Source organism: Pongo abelii, chromosome 10 (assembly GCF_028885655.2).
Source record: "Pongo abelii isolate AG06213 chromosome 10, NHGRI_mPonAbe1-v2.0_pri, whole genome shotgun sequence".
Lineage (NCBI taxonomy): Eukaryota > Metazoa > Chordata > Mammalia > Primates > Hominidae > Pongo > Pongo abelii.
The window spans coordinates 27868951-27891087 of NC_071995.2; the positions used below are offsets into that span (position 1 = coordinate 27868951).

At 37.8% G+C, this 22137-nt stretch overlaps 1 protein-coding gene across 5 annotated transcripts in view; it reads right to left on the reverse strand.

The window, feature by feature from the left end:
* The window catches only part of ITPR2 (inositol 1,4,5-trisphosphate receptor type 2), a 519932-nt gene that overhangs the window by 261538 nt on the left and 236257 nt on the right, over nt 1-22137 (reverse strand). For all 5 annotated transcript variants that reach the window (XM_024256738.3, XM_054527007.2, XM_054527008.2 and 2 more), the window contains 6 exons: nt 13944-14033; nt 13697-13822; nt 11358-11480; nt 10512-10712; nt 8247-8498; nt 6833-6958 (listed from right to left, as the gene is read on the reverse strand). In XM_024256738.3, coding sequence (XP_024112506.2) covers nt 6833-6958; nt 8247-8498; nt 10512-10712; nt 11358-11480; nt 13697-13822; nt 13944-14033 — 918 coding nt within the window. The remainder of the gene's footprint in view (nt 1-6832; nt 6959-8246; nt 8499-10511; nt 10713-11357; nt 11481-13696; nt 13823-13943; nt 14034-22137) is intronic.

Below are 22137 nucleotides of genomic sequence, written 5' to 3' on the forward strand. Positions count from 1 at the left end.
CAACCTCTTATATATTTATTTGGTAAGTTAAGGGAGCAAAAATTTTAAGTAAAAACTTGACTCAATATAAGAGTTGTTAACAAAGTTGTAGAATAATAAAACCAATTATACCAAAAAAATGGCTCAAGTTATCTACCTGAAAGTGAAATACACAAGTTTGTCTTGTTAACCAGTGACTGATGGGATACTGACATGACAGAGAGTTAGGTGAGCCTTCTAAATTATTTCTTGGTCTAATTTCATTCCGCCAGTACATCACTTAGAGTACTATTGGTCCTTATAGGATCCTGACATTGATAGCAAAATTGGAAACATCTTCAAAGAAAAAATATAGTCTGAGGCTAACATTGATCATAGTCTACCCTCTTTATGTGCCTTCTAATAATGACTCAAATCCCCTGACTATCAACAACAATCAGTTATAAAGCCAAAGAAAAGCTTTTCTGCCCTACAAACACCAGTTTTAGCTGCACTGGAACATAGATCAAAGTGGGCTGTCATTAAATGCTCTGAAAAGACAGTGTAACAACTTTCCATGGGTCTAATAGCATTGCTGCCTGCCTAGATCTGGTGTGCTTACAGGACATGGATACTGTCTCTGTCAGGATATTAGAATGGAATAAGAATGTGAAACAATCTAGCACCAGTTTATTAAAAATAATCTTTTGGGAAAGATTTTCTTGTATGGGTCTTAACAAGATAACAGACAAGGAAATGCCAATAGGAAAATGAAAAATACTAAAAAAGGTGACTTTAGACAGCTTTACTCAAGGACAGACAAAAAGACCCTGGTAGTGCTGACTCCAGAAAAACAAGAGAAGAATGATGGAAGGTGGTATGAGTGCCAATTTCATTACCATTAGTAATTTCATTTGCATTTTAAAAAATATTGTTGTCAGGTCAGGCACAGTGGCTCACACCTGGAATCCCAGCACTTTGGGAGGCCGAGGCGGGCAGATCACGAGGTCAGGGGTTCGAGACCAGGGTGGCCAACATGGTGAAACCCTGTCTCTACTAAAAATAGAAAAATTAGTCGGGCGTGGTGGTGGGCGCCTATAATCCCATCTACTTGGGAGGCTGAGGCAGGAGAATCACTTGAAACTAGAAGACAGAGGTTGCAGTAAGCCAAGATCACCCCACTGCACTCCAGCCTGGGTGAAAGAGTGAAACTCTGTTTCAAAAAAAAAATATATATATATATATACACACACACACACACACACACACACATATACATTTCTCCAAATATCTACTAAAATAAACTGTGCTGGGTCATCTGCTGCCTGAAGTACTGGGTTCCATCCTGAATGTCATACCTTTCAACAAAACACAGAAACTAGAGGGATCTCAAAAGTATGTTGAAACTAGAATCCCAGAAACTATATCAGAAGAGGAATAACTGAAAGACATGGAGAAAATGATGGGAGACATGAAGGCTATCGTAAAATATCTGACCAGCTGTTGGGGAAAAGCACTGAATGATGCTACAGCAGCCCTCCCACTCTACATCTAGCTAGGAGAGTCACCCAGAAAATTCTTTCTGTAGAAGCCACAAGCAAAATTATGAGACCAACTAAAATGATCTTCATTTTCTTCAAGTTATATAATTTTGTCGTTTCAAAATAGGTCACTAGCAAGAATAGTGAGGAGGTGTTTATAGTAAACACATCTTTAACTGAATTATTTTGTGTTGCTGGAGAAAAAATAACTAGGCAAAAAATGTAATAAGGAAAAATCTGACAGCAAGATTCTGGCATAAAAAGACACATGGACCAACGGAATAGAAAAGAGGACTCAGAAACAAATCCACACACCTACAATGAACTCATTTTCCACAAAGGCGCCAAAAACATACACTGGGGAAAAGACAGTCTCTTCAATAAATAGTGCTAGCAAAACTGAATATCCATAAGCAGAAGAAATGAAACTACATCTCTATTTCTCATGATATACAAAAATCAAATCAAAATGGATTAAAGACTTAAATCTAAGATCTCAAACCTTGAAACTACTACAAGAAAACATCAGGGAAACTGTCCAGGACAGTGGTCTGGGCAAAAATTTCTAGAATAACACCCAACAAGCACAGGCAATCAAAGCAAAAACAGACAAATGGGATGACATTAAGTTAAAAGGCTTCAGGTTGGGCACAGTGGCTCATGCCTGTAATCCCAGAACTTTGTGAGGCTGAAGTGGGCAGATCACTCTCAAGTGATCATCAGGAGTTCAAGACCAGCCTGGCCAACATGGTGAAACCCCATCTCTACTAAAAATACAAAAATTAGCTGGGAGTGGTGGCAGGTGCCTATAGTCCCAGCTACTCAGGAGGCTGAGGCAGGAGAATCACTGGAACCCAGGAGGCAGGTGTTGCAGTGACCTGAGATAGCACCACTGCACTCCAGCCTGGGTGACAGAGTGAGACTCCATCTCAAAAAAAAAAAAAAAAAGAAAAGAAAAAACCTTTTGTGCAGCAAAGGAAACAATCAAAAAAGTGAAGAGATAATCCACAGAATGGGAGAAAATGTTTGCAAACTGTCCATCTGACAAGGGATTAATAACCAGACTCTATAAGGACCTCAAACAACTCTATAGGAAAAAATAGAATAATCCGATTTAAAAATGGGCAAAAGATCTGAATAGACATTTAGGAAGACACACAAATGGCAAACAGGTATATGAAAAGGTGCTCAACGTCATTGATCACAAGAGAAATGCAAATCGAAATTACAATGAGATATCATCTCACCCCAATTAAAGTGGCTTTTATCCAAAAGACAGGCAATAACAAATGCTTGGAGAGCATGTGGAGAAATGGAAACCCTCGTACACATTAGTGGGAATGTAAATTTTACAATCACTAGGGAGAACATTTTGGAGGTTCCTCAAAAAACTAAAAATAGCCAGGCACAGAGGCTCACGCCTGTAATCCCAGTACTTTGGGAGGCAGAGATGGGCAGATCACTTGAGGTCAGGAGTTCAAGACCAGCCTGGCCAACATGGTGAAACCCCATCTCTACAAAAAAAAAAATACGAAAATTAACCAGGCATGGTGGTGCATGCCTGTAGTCCCAGCTACTCAAGAGGCTGAAGCAGGAGATGGTTGAACCCTGGAGGCAGAGGTTGCAGTGAACTGAGATCACACCACTGTACTCCAGCCTGGGTGACAGAACCAGACTCTATCTCAAAAGAAAAAAAAGCAACAACTAAAAATAGAGCTACCACATGATCCAACAATCTCACTTCTGTATATATTCCCACAAGAAAGGAAATGGTACATTGAAGAGATATCTGCACTCCCGTGTTTGCTGCAGCACAGTTCACAATAGCCAAAATTTGGAAGCAACCTAAATGCCCATCAACAGATGAATGGATAAAGAAAATGTGGTACATATACACAACAGAGTACTATTCAGCCAGTAAAAAAGAAGGAGATCCAGTCATCTGCAACAACATAGATGGAACTGGAGGTCATTAAGTGAAATAAGCCAGGTACACGAAGACAAATTTTACATGTTCTCACTTATTTGTGGGCACTAAAAAAATTGCAACAACTAAATTCATGGAGATAGAGAATAAGATGATGCTTACTAGAGGCTAGGAAGGGTAGTGGGGCAGAGGGGAAGTGGGGATGGTTAATGGGTACAAATATACAGTTCAAAACAATGAATAAAATCTAATATTTGATAGCACAACAGAGTGACTACAGTCAACAATAATTTCTTGTACATTTTAAAATAACTAAAGAAATATAATTGGATTGTTTGTAACAGAAAGAAAGGATACATGCTTCAGGTGATGGATATCCCGTTTACCTTGATGTGTTCATTACACATTATATGGCTGTATCAAAATATCTCCTGTACCTCATAAATATATACAGCTACTATTTATCCACAAAAATTAAAAAGAAAAAGAAAAAAGTAGTAAGATCATTGTTAATCAGATATTTGAGTAAGTGCTGAAGACTATCAACTGGATATAAATTTGACTACTAGTCTCTTCCAACCCTAAGATGCTATGATTCTTTAGGTTCAACTTACCAAATTCCTTTCCTCCAGACTACCTTCATAATTTCTCATGGATATAAATCAGTTTTTCCAGGATTTCATAACTTTGTTGGAACATCTGGATTTGGTTTATCTTATACGTGGCTATTCATGTCAACTACTGTTGTGGATGTCCAGCTTTATGGACATAATTTCTAGTGTCTGCCTATGCTGAATGGTCCTCTGGATACAATGATATGGATGATGTTACCAACTCTCTTACTGATGCTAATACGTGCTAAGAATTTTATACACATTATCTCACTGGATTCTCCCACTAACCCTATGGAGAATGTGAATTTATTGTATTCATTTTACAAATCAGGAAACTCAGGGCCCAGAGGGGTTAAGTACTTTGCCCAAGATAAACTGAGCTACTGAGAGGCACAATCTAGACTTGAACTCTGGTCTGGCTAAATCTTTTGAAATCCCTACTCTTAGCTACCGTGCTCTATCTACTACAGTGATTCTCAAAGTGTGGTCCCTGGACCAGCATCTGCAGCATTACCTAGGAATCTGTTAAAAATGCAAAGTCTCTCATATATGGAAATCAGAAATTCTGGGGACAAGGCCCAGCAATCCGTATTTTACCAAGCCCTCCAGCTAAGCCTGATGCTCACTAAAGCTTAAAAACTGCTCAACTGAACTGAAAATTTACCTAGAAGGCCACATTCTACTCATTTAACCACACTTAGTTTTGTAACTTGAATTTGAAAGTTTGTGGTGACGCTGATCTTTCTTCATGGGGAGAAAGAGAAATCCCAGATATGAAAAAGTCAGGTTTCTATTTCCTTCCCTGAAAAAGGAAAGGTGATTCCTGTCAACCCTGGTGAAGGGATTAGAGAGCCACTGTCTTAAAATATAAAAAAGAGGGAAATATTTTTAAAAACCCTTTTGCAGTATAGCTAAGTTATTGTGGTTAGACATAAAGAATAAATAGATCAAGAAGATACTGAAATTTCCCTAGAGCTTTAATATAATAAATAACATTAATTATCCAATTAAGCAATAGTTAAAATCATTGCTAATATGTGTTTTGTTTTTTGTTTTTTTGTTTTTTTTCAAAAAAAGAATGTAAATCTGTACACCTTTGCCTGGCACATACATCAGTGAAAACAGTACTTCCCAGGTGGCATAATCAATGGAAGTTATCATTGGCTTTCTTTGGTTTAAAAATTAAAATCCTTTCAGCTTTACAGCTCATGCTGCCTACAATGTGACCTTGGTCTGTTTCAAGCTTATCTTTAGTCAGTAGCACTGTGCAACTCCGCAAATCAGTCTATAATCTCTTTAATATCCTCCCGCACGTGCAGTTTTAAAGCTTAGTCATTGTCATGGAAGCCACTCCTTACTTCAAGGTCTCTGGAGATACTACAGCTGGTCAGAATCAAGGTTTTCACAAGGTCAATGGGGACACATATGAGTACTATGTTAAATGCTGCATAAAACAGGACGATTTCTCTACAGGTGCATATTTACCTGAGATAGGCAATAAGTGGCTTTTAGCTGTATGGAAATGAAGTAAAACAAGAACTACCACACTCACCACACTACACCACACCAAAGGTAAACTAAGCACATTTCACTTGGAAACCCTGGCTAAATAAAAAGAGTCCATGGTCTGGAATAACACGATTCATTTTATTATCCAAGGGTGCTCTTACATGTCTGAGTCTAGAGGCAGTGAAAGGAGGGATGACAAGGATGTACCTTGTCATCCCTCCTTTCAGAAAAAGGTATAGAGAGGCAGTGCACTAACAGATAACAGCATCTGTTCTTGTAATTGAGATAATGAAAATATGGACTTCACTAATCTTTCTCCTCCAAATACATCTATATAAGGCCTATACAAAGCTACCAGTGCTCAGGAATGTTGGAAGGCCAAAGGGGCTGAGTCCGGCCACCATCATTCATAATAGGTCTAAGGAGTTATCTATATACTGTCTTCTTTAGTGAAACCTTATTTGAACATCAAGTCCCATAACTTTAAAGGGAAAATTAGATTTTTTTTTTTTTAGACCCTGGCTGTTATGATAATTCAATATGCAAAAAAAAAAAAAAAAAAAAAAAAGGCTAAGATGTGCTAAAGAAAATTGTGTTGTCCATCAAAGAGATTCCTTCTTTCTTATATTTCTTCATTCATTCATTTACTCAATATCAACAGAGCAAAAACATATGCCAGGCAGTATCTAGAAAATGCCAGCCAGCTCCACATGTCCTCCCCAACAGCCCCCAACAAAACAAACAGTAATGAACAGAATATAATTTGGTGGACATGAGTGAAAATGCCAGATGAATAAATTACTGGACTACACTTCCAAAGAAGATTTTGAGTAGGCAACAGTGAGCAAGGCTAAGTCCTCAGTCGGCTGGTCAAGTACCTATCTGCCTGAAAGCAGTAGTCAAGACCTCTTTAGGTCTCTTGATCTGTGCTTTGTAATTGCACTTAGAATAAGAGATTAAATGCAAATCGACCTCTGCCAAATATCTTCTCTATCCAATATAAGAAGGCCACTAAGATTCCATTTAATAACAGACAAATACAGTCACTCATAAAGGTAAAAATGAACACTTTACCTATTGTTATCTACAATGTACTAAGTATTTTGTGTATATATTAACTCATTAAATTTCATTCACAATCTTCTGAAATTTATTCACAACTTTATGAATGAATGTATCAAATCAAAAGGCAGTGAATTTAACTGCAAGTTTTCATCCAGATGCTTAATACTATTTAGTCAAAATATCTATTGACACCCTTCAGGAGTCAAAATCTAACTTACCCTTGCCATATCCACCAAGAAGTTCTCAAATAATTTCCAAATGTGGTTACTTGTATAGATTTCTTTCATTTCCACTTCAGTGTCAACATAACAGTGATTAACAAAGTTCACATAAGCAATTTTAACCTGTGCAAGTTTCAAATACAAAGAAAGTTAGTTTTCTTTATTGATGACTTTCAAATATCAATTATGAAAGGTTAACATAAAATCTATTAGTGTTTACGGTAGATCATAGCATAGTTTTGTCTATCCAGAAAGTATTCCCATTTCTCTTCTTCTGCTAAGAGTCCACTGACCTAGGGGTGAAAACATGGGGCCTAGTACTCCATCCCCCTGGGCCCAACCATTGCTGTGAGAAAGAACTTTATGCAAAACAAGCCTATCATATTTGAGATACAAGGAGTCAAAAGCAACCTCTCCTTCCTCCCCCTTTCCCTTTCTTTCTTCTTCCCCTCTCCTTCCCTCCCTTCCAATCCCCTCCCAACAGTAGAAAAGAAAGATATTATTGCAATGTACATTCCTGGACACCTCATTAATAGAAACCTATTGGCAGACAACCAGCTGCTACTGAGACTTTTTCTATCATCAGAGCCAAACTAGGACAGAGGGTAAATGATGTGGGAATGAAGCAAACTGTGCACGCATATTTTCAAGAATGCATCTATTCCATAAAGCCAGGTAAACCTGAAGAGTCTTTTATGTGGTCCTGCAGCACTATCCTAGCCTCTCCGATCAATGGTTATGAATCATTTTTGAAGCACCTGTTTTATGCTCAAGTACATACTAAAGGTTCAAGTAAACCTTTCAGTTTGATCATATGGCCATGTTTAGAATTTAAGAGAGCTGTCTAGTAGCTTCCACTAAACTAGCAGTGGCTATAGTTCTTAAAAGTTTCTCATAGGCTGGCTGCGGTGGCTCACGCCTGTAAATCCAACACTTTGGGAGGTCGAGGCAGGTGAATCACCTGAGGTCAGGAGTTCAATACCAGCCTGGCCAACATGGTGAAACCCCATTTCTACTAAAAATACAAAAATTAGCTGAGCATGGTGGCACATGCCTGTAATCCCAGCCACTCGGGAGGCTGAGGCAGGAGAATCGCTTGAACCCAAGAAGTGGAGGTTGCAGTGAGTCGAGATCTTGTCATCGCACTCCAGCCTGGGCAACAGAGAAAAACTCTGTCTCAAAAAAAAGAAAAAAAAGTTTATCATCTTGCAGAACTTCTTATAGAACTTCTTATTAAAAAGTAGACCTTCTATGCTCTTTTACATTTTCCAAATTATATAGTTAAATACAATTCCCTGACTAAATATATGATCTCATTATAAATATTAGTATGGGGGACTTCTGGCACCTAGATAAACTTTAAAAATTAACAATGATTCTATTAGAGCTGCTAAGCTTTTGCCAGGCTTACCTCAGGGATGCAGTCGTCATGGGTCACCACCCTCACTATGTCGTCCAGTGGGAGAAGGGAATTACACTTGATTTCAGTGTAGACATTTTTCCCCTCTGTGCATGCTGCCAGCAATTCCACCAGGGTGATGTGGTAGGCTAAGGGGCCACTCTCATCCCCTCGGTCTCTCTCTGAACACATCATATGGAGAAGGATTGGAAATGATGCTCTATCATTGTAAAATATCAGCACGTCTTCACCCCCATTTATCAACTGAAATGATAATAAGAGAGTCTATGTAGCAGTCCAAACATTCATCCTTGCAGTTATTTCCAAAGGCTTGATATATCTAGAAACACGTGTATCTCTTTGTAAAAACATGTATAATATGGAAAAGGCAGAGCTATGCCTGGGGAGGGTGGTGACAAGATTATGGTCCCATACCAAGGAACCAGCTATGAACGCTATCAAAACCAGTTGGGGCAACGTGGAAGCAGCAGATGGGGCAAGAATGAAACAACATGGATGATAGTAAATTGTTCATCACACTGAAATTAAACTTGTAAAAAAAAAAAGTTATTTTCATCTACTTTTTTTGGGAGACTCCATGGCCAAAGCACAAGAAATCTCATAATTTTACTAAAGCAGAGTAAAATATCCTCATCCATTGCAATAGTGACTACATAAGTAAGCAAGTACATCGAGCTAATTACAGCTCTACAAAAGACTACAAAATTCCATGTGTCATAAGAAGGCATCAGCAGAGAATGAAGGTAAAAGCAGAGATAAGAGAACTAAGTAGAAAACTAAGACCAAAAAACCAAGAGAAACAAAGATATGAATAAGTAGGGGCTTTTAGGACATAAATTTTCCTTCACATTTTGTTTATATAATTTTAGTACAAAATTCCATCAGGTGGCAGTTTTATTGCTCAAGCTCCATAATATCTTATTGTCTATTATCAGTACCAGTTTTCTAACCCCAGTGTGAGATACGTTGGTGGGTAACTAAGGACATACAATTTTTTTCTCTATGTATTATATTTAAAGTGACAACATATTTAAATCTATAAGCCGATTCGTTGGCTTACTTTGAAAGTGTTGTTGAAAGAGAATGTATGTGTATCAAAAATATGTATTATATGTTAACATAATATTACAAATACTTCTTTGTGCACAGAAACACTTCACCCAACAGTATCATAGGGATGGTTTCACTGTTGCTGCTTCCCCATTCTAATTCTTTCTTTGCTGATCATAACGCAAAATCCTTTAGTTCTCACATTTCCAGACAATGAAGAGCTAATGTGAAGGCAAATGCAGATAAGAAAAAGGTGAATTTTACAAGCTTAAAATGTTCCTTAAAATGTTTAATAACAATAATTTACATTTAAAAATTCAAGGCTTTAAGCTAAATTAATTTTAAGATTTCTAAGTGGCAGGAGGGACTCCTTGAATCATTATGGAAATCTCCTCCATTCCCAAATTTAAGGTATATCATAATGAAAATGAAAATACCCAGAAACCAATAAAAATCTACCATGTAACTGTTTGGTGGCCATGGATGGAAGCTCCCTTAACCCATATGGGCCACTAGAGAACCATTTGGTCACAGAGCGGTGATTTAATCAATGGGCTCTTTAAGCTGCTACTTCTCCAATGTATCATACTTGCTTCCTAGTAACTTACTCATCACATAAATATCACTCAATGTCAAACATAAACGTGAAAAACGCAAACAAAGAAATGAAGTACCTTCATCTAATTCATTTGCTGAAATTTATAACTTACTCTAAATAGTAAGTTTCCACATGTTGTAAAAAAAATCACTGTTGGGTAGTTTGTATTACTTAGTTTGATTCTCTTCAAAGCTTTCTGCAAATAGCAGCAGAGAACACCCATTTTACATTTCAGAAACAGAGCAATAAAGGCACTGGAAAAGCACAGTTTAATCTGTCTTTCTTATATCATTGGAAACTTAAAAATATAAATTTTGTCACTTTCATTCCAAACAATCGATAACATTTCATAGGATTTTACCCATTATTTAAAATACACAAATTCATTATAGGTCAAAAAGAAAAATAAACTTAGAAAAATCATAAAACCAACTTAAGATATGTTACTTCACTAGATTAAAGCAAAATATATTTGCACTTGAGTAGTCATGATTAAATTAAATAATTTTCCAAACCTATGTTGTTGGGGGCTTTTTCACTGTAATAGAAAATACATATTTGAACATACTGTTTATATGAAGCTGATAAAAGGCAAACTGAGAACATACCTCTGTCATTACCATATCCTGGCATTTCTTCACATATTTACCATCTGCTTTTACAATTGTTTGCAAAAACCTCAGGTACTCCACGTGGCGGCCATGTGTCTCAATGCAGTGCACAAAGTGTTGTACAACTCTCTCGCTAATTTCGTTGCACAGATGGTAATTGTTCATGAAGATGTGCCTCATGGTTTCTGCTTCAAGGAGCTAAACACAGAGGAACGTGCCCTTGTAATTCTGACAAGATCAATTTTCTATTCTACAGTACTTAGACTAATTGCCCTGCTTGTGATCAGTTTTATATTTTACACGAAGCCACAGTGAATTTTCTGTGCATGTCTTTCAAAAAATGCAATGAGATCATTAACCATTAAAAGAAAACTGAGCTCACAGAGGAATTTAGTTGGAGAAAGGAGCTTATTATCATAAAGTGCAACATATTGGCAACAGTATTCTTGAGATTAATTATGAATTCAAAATTAGGTCGTCCATAAAATCTGCTCAAACACATTTTACAGACAAGGGCAAACTCCATCTCTGAGTTTTCCATATTTACCTTACTCATGGTATTGTGAGTTAGTTCTTTGTTCTACCATATCTTTTCCCTGACATTTAACTATATGCATATAAAAGACGTTCTCATTTTCATGTAAAACTTGTGCAATTTTTCAAGTTTCTTTAAAAGTTTCCTTAATGAAAAAAAAAAAAAACATATTCACTTTTGGAGAGAGAATTTCCACAAGGAAAAAAAAATGAAGCAAGGAAGTGTAACAAAATTCTCTTCATGAATGTTACTAAGACAAATTTGATGCACATTTTACTAGAAATATTAGAAGCCACTAAAATACTTACACCTGGAGTTAAAAACAAATTCAGATGTTTATGAAGAAGAACTTGATTCTGTGGATTTCCTCGACAGAAATTCTGCAGAAATGTATGGGCTAGATTCATTACTTCATTCATCTTTTCATCATTCTGTAAGTTAAAGAATAGCACATGATAGAAACAAACATAGGAGACTGCAAATGTTATGCAAAAATCTCTCCTTTCACACATATACCATTTCTCTCTGCCCATCTTTGCTCTCCTTTCTCTGTGTCCTTTATGTTTCACACCTCTCCCAGTTTCCCCTCCTGTCCCTCTTCTGTTTTCTAGATCTTTCTCACCTTTTCTTTGTTATTTCTCCTAATCCTATTCTGCTCTATTCTTCCAATGCCCCCTTCATTTCACAGCCCTTCTCTTTCTCCCCAATCTTTCTAATTGTCCACCACGTTTCCCCATCTCTGTACATAGCCACCTTTTCCTCTTCTGCTTCATCCCCACACCTCCTCTGTCCTCCTTTCCTCTCTGTCCCTATCTTTCTCTGTTTCTCCTCCCTTCTCTGCTGTACTCCCCAGTCCCCATAATTCTTCCCTACCTTTAAATGTCTCATTTTGCAGTATGTCTATATCTCCATCATTCTGCTTCTATTCTTCTTTGTCTCTCTTTCCCTACTCTATTTCACTCTTTCTCATACATCTTCCTTCCTACTCTTTCTCCCACGTCTATTCCATCTCCTGTCTTCTCCTCTTGTCCCATCTATTATTTCTTCTGCTCCCATCCCCTTTTCTCCTGCTCTGCTCTCACTCCATTTCCTCTCCATTCAAACTTCCTCTCTTCCTCCACTCTATCAATCTTCTCTGTATATATATTTATTACTCACTCATCTCAGTTCTTCCTCTCTCAAATCCCTTCCTTTTGCTATTTACCTTGTCTCTTATCTCCACCTATTTCTTTTTATTTTCCTCTTTGCTTTCTCTTCTATTTTCTCCTCCTTTTTGTCCCCCTCTTTCGTAACACTCTTAATAATGAATATCCTTATTTATTGCCATTTTCCAAAGTCCTATACTAAGCTACTATCATTTGATTATAAGAATCTTAACAAGAAACTTAAGTCTCAAAATTCACAGAGAAGCAAATTTGTCTTCTTAAAAGTGGTCTTGTGACAATATCAGTGAAACTACCTAAAATTTCTCCGTGTAGTTGATTGTACCATTTGTCATGTGGGCATTGTTAGGAATTCAGATGGACTCATGTTTTCAGTGGTATTTTATATTAATATTAAATAAATTTCTACATGCACCCACACATATGCATATTCCCTAGCTTTGCCCATTTAGAGGGCCTATGGGGGCAAAACCCCAAAGCAATAAGCATACTCAGTTCTCAGAACTTTGCTCCTAAATACCATTTCCCACCAAATGGAAATGGAGCCTCTTGAAGAAATGGCTGATTCTAGAGTTGAAGCAAGAAGAATACAAGATGAGCCTGGAACATTTTATTGTGCCAGAAAGCAAGGAAGTAATCAAAGAATGGTGGGGGGGATGTTAGAAGACAGATAGTCTAGCCCAAAGGAACTCCACTGGTCAAATCTGAGACAATCTGGAAATCAAAATAAATAATGATAGAACTCTTTATAACCTATTGAATAAAATGAACATATACAAACCCATACTGATAAAAATAAACACAATAAATGAATAAGTTGAAAGTTTGATGAAGAATGGGATATTTACTTAGTTTCACAGAACTGCTGCACAAAATACTTATTAATTACAAGGGAATTACAAAGGGAAAATCAGAGAAACCTGGCAGACACAACCTCAATCAATTGATCAAAGTGAACATCATCAGTCATGGGACAAATCAAAATCCTGCACCAACAAATAGGAAGCAATGAGATAAACACAGCATCACTCCGGTTATGTTCCTGCCAAAGATGCATCAGATGATCCACATTAAGAGACATCCTTCAAAATAACTGGCTATTTTCAAGAGTGTCAATGTCATGGCAGTTCCCGCATGAAGAGATTTAAATAAACATGACAACCAAATAGCACATGATTCTGAAGGGGATCTTTTTTTCAAGCCGAAAACAATTGGGACAATGGGAGAAATCTGAGTAGTGTGTAGGGACTAGGTGGCAGTAAAGTGCCTTGCTCTTTCCCGATGTGGAAGGCTCTAGTGTGGTGACATGGTAGTGTACCCTCATTTGTAGGAAACATACACAAAAGGGCTCAGGGGTGATGGGGCACCTGGTGGGTGATTTATTCTAAAATAATTAAGAAAGAAAAAATTTCCTGGAACTTTGCAAAACATTTGAAATTGTATCAAAATAAAAAGCTAAAGAACAAAAAATAACCAGGACTAACCTTTTCGTAGGGTATCTGCAGAAGATCCAACACCACCGAATGCGCCCCCATATTTTTCAGTAATCGTTGATGTTGATTCCGACACTTTTTATTCTGTACACAGAGTTTACTTAGCCTGATCAAAATCTTTAAAAAGAAGAGGGAAAGCATCAAATATAACAAATAACAATATTAAGTATAATATATAAGCAAAACTTATTTGGCATGCAAATATAAACCTATATAAGAATATTTTGTATCTGCTGACCTCCTTTACAATCCGGTAGTTATTGCTTTTGTTGCTGTCAATCTGAGGTTTCTTTGTTCCATCCTGCACTGGACTTAAAATGTTCGATTCCTAAAAGGAACACAAATATGTACTTTTATGCCATTTGTAGCTTTGTGGTAAATTTATTTCTTTTGTATTAAATAATAAATATATTTTGTAATTATTTTGTAATAAATCTATTATTCAACTTAAATGTTTCTTTCGTACTTTTTTATTGCATAAAAAGTTCCTTGGCTTGACTGAGCCATGCAAATTACTGCTACCCAGTGAGAACTCAACGACAAGTTAACTGAAATGACCTATAATTATATGAATTAAATTGTAAAGTTTTCATACATATTATTAGTGCATATCCATATGAGACATATATATCTCAGACATGCTGTGGCTTTATATTGCCTATATGAGAAGAAATAGTGAAAATACAGGGCATAAAATATATAATTTAATCACTAGGAATGAACTGCAAGAAAAAAAGAGTGATGGAGCAGATCATCACAGCTGAGCACATCTCAGAGAAGGGAGCAAAGAACAACTTAACACAACAATTCTCTGACAGGTTACCATGGCATCCTTAAGAGTCACGACTCTGGGCCAACATACAGAACCATGAAAATGAAGAGAGAAAAATAAAAAGCAAATTAAAATAAAATGTTTAAATTACCAAATTAATAAAGCTTATTAAGAAAACCTGAAACACCAAAAATACTAAATTATAATAACTATTATCTGTAGTATCGCAAATATGGGGAGTGGACATATTTGAAACATCAACTACTGGCGTCACCTTATGAAAATCAAACACCAGTGACAAACAATTCCATTCCGAACATTTATGAAGATGTCATGCACACCTGGCACTAGACTATGGTGAACGGATCTAAAACAGATACATAAAAGATATGGTCCTTCTCACAAGAAAATTACAGTCTACCTAAGAAAACAGGGAGAAATATATCAACAAAGATTTGAACTAGGCAGAATTCACTATTCAGAAAGAGAGAGATAGAAAGAGAACAGCTGCAGCTTTAGACAAGTTTACGAAGGAGGTCAAGTTTAAGGCAAGGTCTAGAAGGATGAAAACTGTCTAGTTAGGCATAAAGGATGTTTAAATGAGCAGGGAAAAGCCTTGCCAGGTGAAGAAGAAGTCACCTTAGCCAAAGGTACTGCAGCAAGAACAAGCACACTAGTTATGTGGAAAATGGCAAGAACTGACAGGGTCCATTGCAAAGACTGGGCAATCAGAGTGGGGTCTGATGGCCTCCCTCATTTACAGTCTATGCAAAATTGCACTTGGGAGGAATGTCAAGTTCAATGTGGGTCCAAAGCACCCTAAACTCCTGACTATAATGATGGCGTTAGGCGCTTGCAGTTAAAGGGGACCCTAGTTTAAGCTCAGGAAAAAGTTACAAAGATACATGAGGCCAATTGATATGATTTATTTGCCCCAAGTTGTTCCTCCTACTGTGCTCCAGGACAAATCACAAAATTAATAAACATCAAGAAAGAAAAAAAATACTTTCCTTGCTAATCAAACAGTTCTGATGAAAGGCTTCAAGCAGCAGAGCATTAACCCACGTTGAGCCAGCACACTCCTCACTCAGCTTTATATTTTTCTTTTGCTTCTTTTCTGGCAAATATTGTCCTGAGGCTCCCAGTCTCAACTTCACTTTAACAAGTGACCGCCTCCTCCCATTTTACTGTGTAGACAGAAATGCCTTGACATGGACACTTTCTCTTTTCCATCCAAAAATTTCCAGTGATATCCACAAACCTGTCTATCTTCCCCACTGTGTCTCAGAGAACAAAATTTTTGATGCATGAATTCAAAAATTCCATCTCCTCTTCCTCGTCTCCCCGCTTCATCCCTGTTTCTTGTACAGCAGCAGTTTCTACCCTTTAATGACTTTCTCATCTCTTAGCTTCTACCTTGCTGAGCACTTGTCACTCATACTCACTAGAGTTGGAAATGCAAAAAGTAAAAGATCCAAACACTGAAAGCCTTCAAAACATTACTAAGTTAGACTCCAGAGCTATATCGCCTAGCTATCATAATGAATATTTGGACAGAAATGAAAGCAGTCCAACCACCACTCCAGGTAAATAAAAGAGAGAAAAGAATGCAGCATATTACCTGCAAGACATTAACCATGAAGTGAATCTTAAAAATTATCAGAGAGGCCAGGCGCAGTGGCTCACACCTGTAACCCCAGCACTTTGGGAGGCCAAGGCGTGTGGATCACAAGGTCAGGAGTTCGAGACCAGTCTGGCCAGTCTGGCCCATCTCTACTAAAAATACAAAAATTAGCTGGGTGTGGTGGTGGGTGCCTGTAATCCCAGCTACTTGGGAGGCTGAGGCAGGAGAATCGCTTGAACCGGAGAGGCGGAGGTGGCAGTGAGCTGAGATCGCACCACTGCACTGCAGCCTGGGCAACAGAGCATGACTCAGTCTCAAAAAAAAAAAAAAAAAAAAATATATATATATATATATATATATATATATATGAAAGTGTTAAACTATATAAAAGTAAAGCCAATGTAGAAGTGAAAACACAACCCAGTGGCTAAGATGAATGAAAACTATTTAGATGGAAAGAGGATAGAGGTCAGAGTATGAAGCAAACAGATTTTCCATCTGATAGCAAAAATAATTAATTGATGAGAAGTAGAAACTGCAAAAGCTAGAAATATAATTAGATTTCCTTTTTCTGATGACAAAGGTGAAGGCTGGATTTTTTAAAGGCCGTTTCATTTTTTTTCTGTAAGAGAAGAAATACTAAAACATATACACACAAACACACACACTTGTACCACAAACCAGGATTAAGACATTACCAGCTCTAAAGATTGACAAAGCTCCTTAATTAGAAAAGAGATATTTTTGATATATGTCAACTTGAAAGCTGTTAAAAAGGCAGGTGAAGCTTTGGTAGATATCCTTAAGCCTGTTTTTCAAGCAATAATCTGAAGAAAAAGCAATTGTCTTGTTTTAAGAAAAGTAATCTTAGGTAAAATGTACTACATTACAAAAAGTTATGCTCTTTAGTTCAGCCCAGGTGAAGATATAGACAATGCTAAACTCTGTATGTGTGGAAATTATGAAAAATAATGATTTTAATTTAAAATTGCTAGCAGTCAACAAAAGGCAGCAACATTGGAAAATTCAACAAACAACCCCTTTTAATTTCAGAAAATAATTCAGTTTAATTAAATTGAGCAAAAACCCATGGAATATCTGAATGATCCCAAAGCAGTCATCAGGGTAATTTAAGAAATATGTAAACTATATAACTACAGTTAGGTTTTGTTTTCTAATTCTGATGCCAAAATGGTCTAAATAAAGGTGCTCCAAAAGTTTTCCTTCTGAAAGAGCTGAAATTGGCTGTATTCTTCATGTCTTATACAATGCTTTACATTCTATAAACTTTAGCCCTACATCACTGGCCTAATCTACAAAACCCTGAATTTATTCTAATGACAAAATATTAGAAAAGTGCAAAATGAAGAAGTATGACTTATGCAGCATCCCAGAACTGAATGGGCCTAGAAAAAAAAAAAAAAAGTGTGACACTTAGAACAGTATCAGGCTTGTAGCACATCTCCAAATGATCCTTTTGACAATAGTGATGAAAAATAAATACGATGCTCCAAACGTCCTCGCATTTTATTGTAACTGCTTCCTATCATCTGGAGAACCTAAATTTATTCCCTCTAATAGAATATGGGAAACAGCTTAGTTCAGTGATTTTAGCGGTAGCTATATTTTTAATTGCATAGTATATACCATAACATAAAACAGTAGGTTCAAAAACAAGAGACCAAGAATAGTCTAGAAATTGGGTGGCATCAGGGTTCTAGGCAGAGACACAAAGAGTGAATATTGGTTCTAAAGATAGTTTCTCCCTTTTTTTTTTTTTTTTTGCATCAGGCAAGGAAACTTTTATATCAATAGCAAAAATGATATAAGAAACTAATATTACATGAACTATATGGTAAACTAAATTTTAGCACGGCTAGGTATGATGACTCATGCCTATAACCCCTATACTTGGGAGGCCAAAGTGGGAGGACTGCTTGAGGCCAAGAGTTTGAGGTTAGCCTGGGCCACATAGAAAGACTCTGTCTCTATAAAAAATAAAAAAAAATTTATTAGTTGGGAATGGTGGGCTCACCTATAGCCCTAGCTACTCAGGAAGCTGAGGCAGGAGGATCATTTGAGCCAAGAGTTTGAGGCTGTAGTGAGCTATGATTGTGCTAATCACTCCAGCCTGGGCAACAGAGTGAGACCCATCTCAATAAATAAATAAATACTGGCAATGATTAATGGGAATCCAGCTCCTTAATTTAACCAAGGGCAATCATGGTTTTAAAAATAGAATTTTCCAAATCCTACAATGTAGAGCTGCCTACATCTGCAGCTGCATGATTAAAATAGCTTGGTGCATGCCTTCTATTTATCCCTGCCCCACTGAAGTTTAAGGAGGTCCATCCTCAGCAAAGTTGCCAAGTCAGCAAGACTACAAGGCCTTCTGCTCACCATCTGTACTGGTAGCCTTCTCTGGTGTAACCATTCTTTAAACCAGTCAGTGACACCATAAACCAGCCACCCTCCCCGCAACTTCAGGTGCCAAATGCTTTTCTTCTTCTATCCTCACCTCCCTTCAAAACATGCAAAAAAAATTTTAATAACCGGTCTTTTATATTTGATTCGCCAATCAGACGATAGATTATAATGTAGTTGAAGCTGTTTAGAATAAATTGCCTCTTTCAGATAACTGAATAACCCTCTGTGGGATAAGGAGGTATTTTTTTCTCCCTCCCACCTAATGATAACATCATGTACTAGTCATTTAGGAAGGTATCACCCTAGATCAACTTCTATGACCTTGCTTCGCTGGAAAGCTACTTTGGACGATCTTGGTATCATGGTTGTCGGTTTCTGCTTCCCTGGGAAGCACCTAAGGCTGCTTGAAGGCTTGATTCAAAATCCACAATGGGCAGAAGAGGCTGTGACCAGCATTACTTGCAGATAACTTCCTTCCAGATGTTTCCTCAAGTCAGGGGCAAAGCTCTACCCTTCTAGAGGATACATACATATTCATAACCTTACCCCAAACCTTTTTTCCTTTTGCTCCGTCCCAAGACAAATCAAGTAATGGCGGTCGGGCGCAGTGGCTCATGCCTGTAATCCCAGCACTTTGGGAGGCCGAGGCAGGCGGATCACGAGGTCAGGACATTGAGACCATCCTGGCTAACACAGTAAAACCCCGTCTCTACTAAAAATACAAAAAATTAGCCAGGCATGGTGGCGGGCGCCTGTAGTCCCGGCTACTCGGGAGGCTGAGGCAGGAGAATGGCGTGAATCCGGGAGGCAGAGCTTGCAGTGAGCCAAGATCGTGCCACTGCCCTCCAGCCTGGGCGACAGAGTCAGACTCTGTCTCAAAAAAATAAATAAAAAATAAAATAATGGCATTTTTCTGACTCATTTGATGTCATTTTAGTTAGTATTTGATAACGTTTAACCTGATGTTCTAGTACAAAACCCAAATCTCCTTTATAATCTGCATCTGATAAATAAGTTAACAAAAAAAGTTCGTGCCACTGGGGTGCAGCATCTTTGCTTAGACAGGTATTAGGAAAAACTGGAAATGTTTAATGTAACTAGTAACTGTTTTCATAAGAACACATCAGGAACCTAGTGAGGAGTGCCTCTCCCCGGGCCCCCCACCGTCTGGGAAGTGAGGAGCACCTCTGCCCGGCAGCCCCACTGTCTGTGAAGTGAAGAGCCCCTCTGCTTGGCCGCCCCACTCGCTGGGAAGAGAGGAGCGCCTCTGCCTGGCCGCCCCACAGTCTATGAATTGAGGAGCCCCTCTGCTTGGCCGCCCCACTGTCTGCGAAGAGAGAAGGGCCTCTGCCTGGCGACCCCACCGTCTGTGAAGTGAGGGGCCCCTCTGCCCGACCGCTGTGCAACCCCTCCAAGTGCGTGAAGTGGCAGCCTTGTGTGTGATCTTTCTGTGCTCCCCAAGTTTGCATTTTTGACATTAAAGTTTACTTTTAAATTAAAAAAAAAAGAACACATCAGGAACCTATTATCATACAGCAATATGTCCCAGAAATTTTCTGATGTAACTCCAGGGATGGCTAAAAACTCAACAGTATTATATAAAATGTAGGAAGCATGGGGAACCTTTTGGTCAACAGAATGGCATATAAAGCACTGTACAGGAAGTGAAAACAGCAACATAATAGAACCCTTAGAGACTGACTTTGATACTGATACATTGTATGAAGGAAGCTTCCCTAGTCACAATATTATAGCTCACCCAGACAGACATGGTTGTGAGAAGGGGGATGTATGTACGAAATGTGTGAGAGGGACGAATCGGCACTGCCTTTTACAGTCACTTGTTCCCTAAGAAATCATTACAGAATTGTTGTTGCCTGATCTAAAAACAAATGTATTCTCTGATTTGAATCAATCAGTCACTATTATTTCCTCGTTAGCCACTTGCTGAAAAAAAGAAACCATATGGGAACATAGAATCTTCACTAACAACTTGTATTGAATTAAGAACAAGTGGAGGACAGGCGCAGGGGCTCACACCTGTAATCCCAGCACTTTGGGAGGCTAAAGCAGGTGGGTTGCTTGAGCTCAAGAGTTCAAGACCAGCCTGGGCCATATGGTGAAACCCCATCCCTACAAAAAATACAAAAATTAGCCAGGCGTGGTGGTGCACACATATGGTCCCAGCTACTCAGGAAGCTAAGGGAGGATCACTGGAGCCTAGGAAGTGGTGGCTGCAGTGAGCTGTGATCGCACCACTGCAATCCAGCCTGAATGACAGAGCAAGACCCTGTCTACAAAAAAAAGAACAAATGGAAAAGTTTAAAAAAAAAAGATAGTAACTTATTTATAGCATGAAGGGAAATACTAAGTTTATACTCAAACAGTATCAATTTAAATGTGGTTAGAAAATGAGAAGGGAAAAAATTCTCATAAAAAAAGATCTAATAACCAAGTAATTCAAATAACACATTCTGGAAGTATAATTGTTACATTTAAGAATTTATATTATAACCAAATAGGATAAGAATGTGTAAAACAAGCATTTTATTATAAACCAAAAGTTATTTTTCACATGTATGTCATGTGAAGGGGCTTATTAACTGAAACTCACCTGTCACAATCACCTTCAGTGGAATTAGCTCAGACATAAGAATGGGAATATGCATAATGATATAAACAAATAAATATACAATGAGGTCTGAGGCAAAAATAGAAACTGGAGACAAAGAAACAGATTCCATAAAAGGAAAATTCAGAAAAGCACTGTCCAAAACTAATGAATAAAAGCGCTTCATGAAATTACCACCGTGTCCCTGATTGGTCAGGTCAAGCTGCAAGATTCTGTCTAGAACACATGGACTGCTTCTGTCCCAGGCCATCAGGGTTAGACATTCTACCAGATTCTGTCAAAAGTCAGCTAATCAATCACAAGTTTGGCTGAAGAAACAAGTTTATGTAGAACTATTTTCCCACTGCACAGAATCTCATACCAACACTTGGAAAAGGAGAACCCTCTTAATATACATCCTTCTAGAGGGATTTGCAACTTTGCTTGCTTCATCAAAGGAAAAAAGATCAGAAGCGGCAGGCAAAGAATGGAATACAGTTTTTGCTTTCAAAAAGTAATGAGATGTGGAGGTAATAGAAAAACCATCAGATAGGGAAGGTGTGCCTAGGGAGAACTAGAGAAAAATCAGTGAAGAAAAGGAAAGAGAGGGAAGGGAGGGAAGGAAGGAATTAATTCATAATTAATAAAGTAATATAATTAATAATAATAATTAAGATAAATCTGCAAACTATAATTCAAACTCCTATGAGGAACATTAATACTAAAAATGTCAACCACAAAACTCAATAATAATATTATATCATGTCCAGTGAAATATAAACAATCAAGAGCTTTTCTGACAGGCTTTGTAACTAGGTATGTTTAAAATAATCATAGAGATAGTGAGGAATAGCATCCCTTATGCCCAGTGGGTACCTCTGTGGTTGCCACGTGCCATGCAATAGTATTCAGGATGATGTCACAGCATCACTCAGCATGGATAATGAAGGATAGCCTTTTCAGGGAAAGGATAGGCTACAAGCCAAGCAACAGCAAGA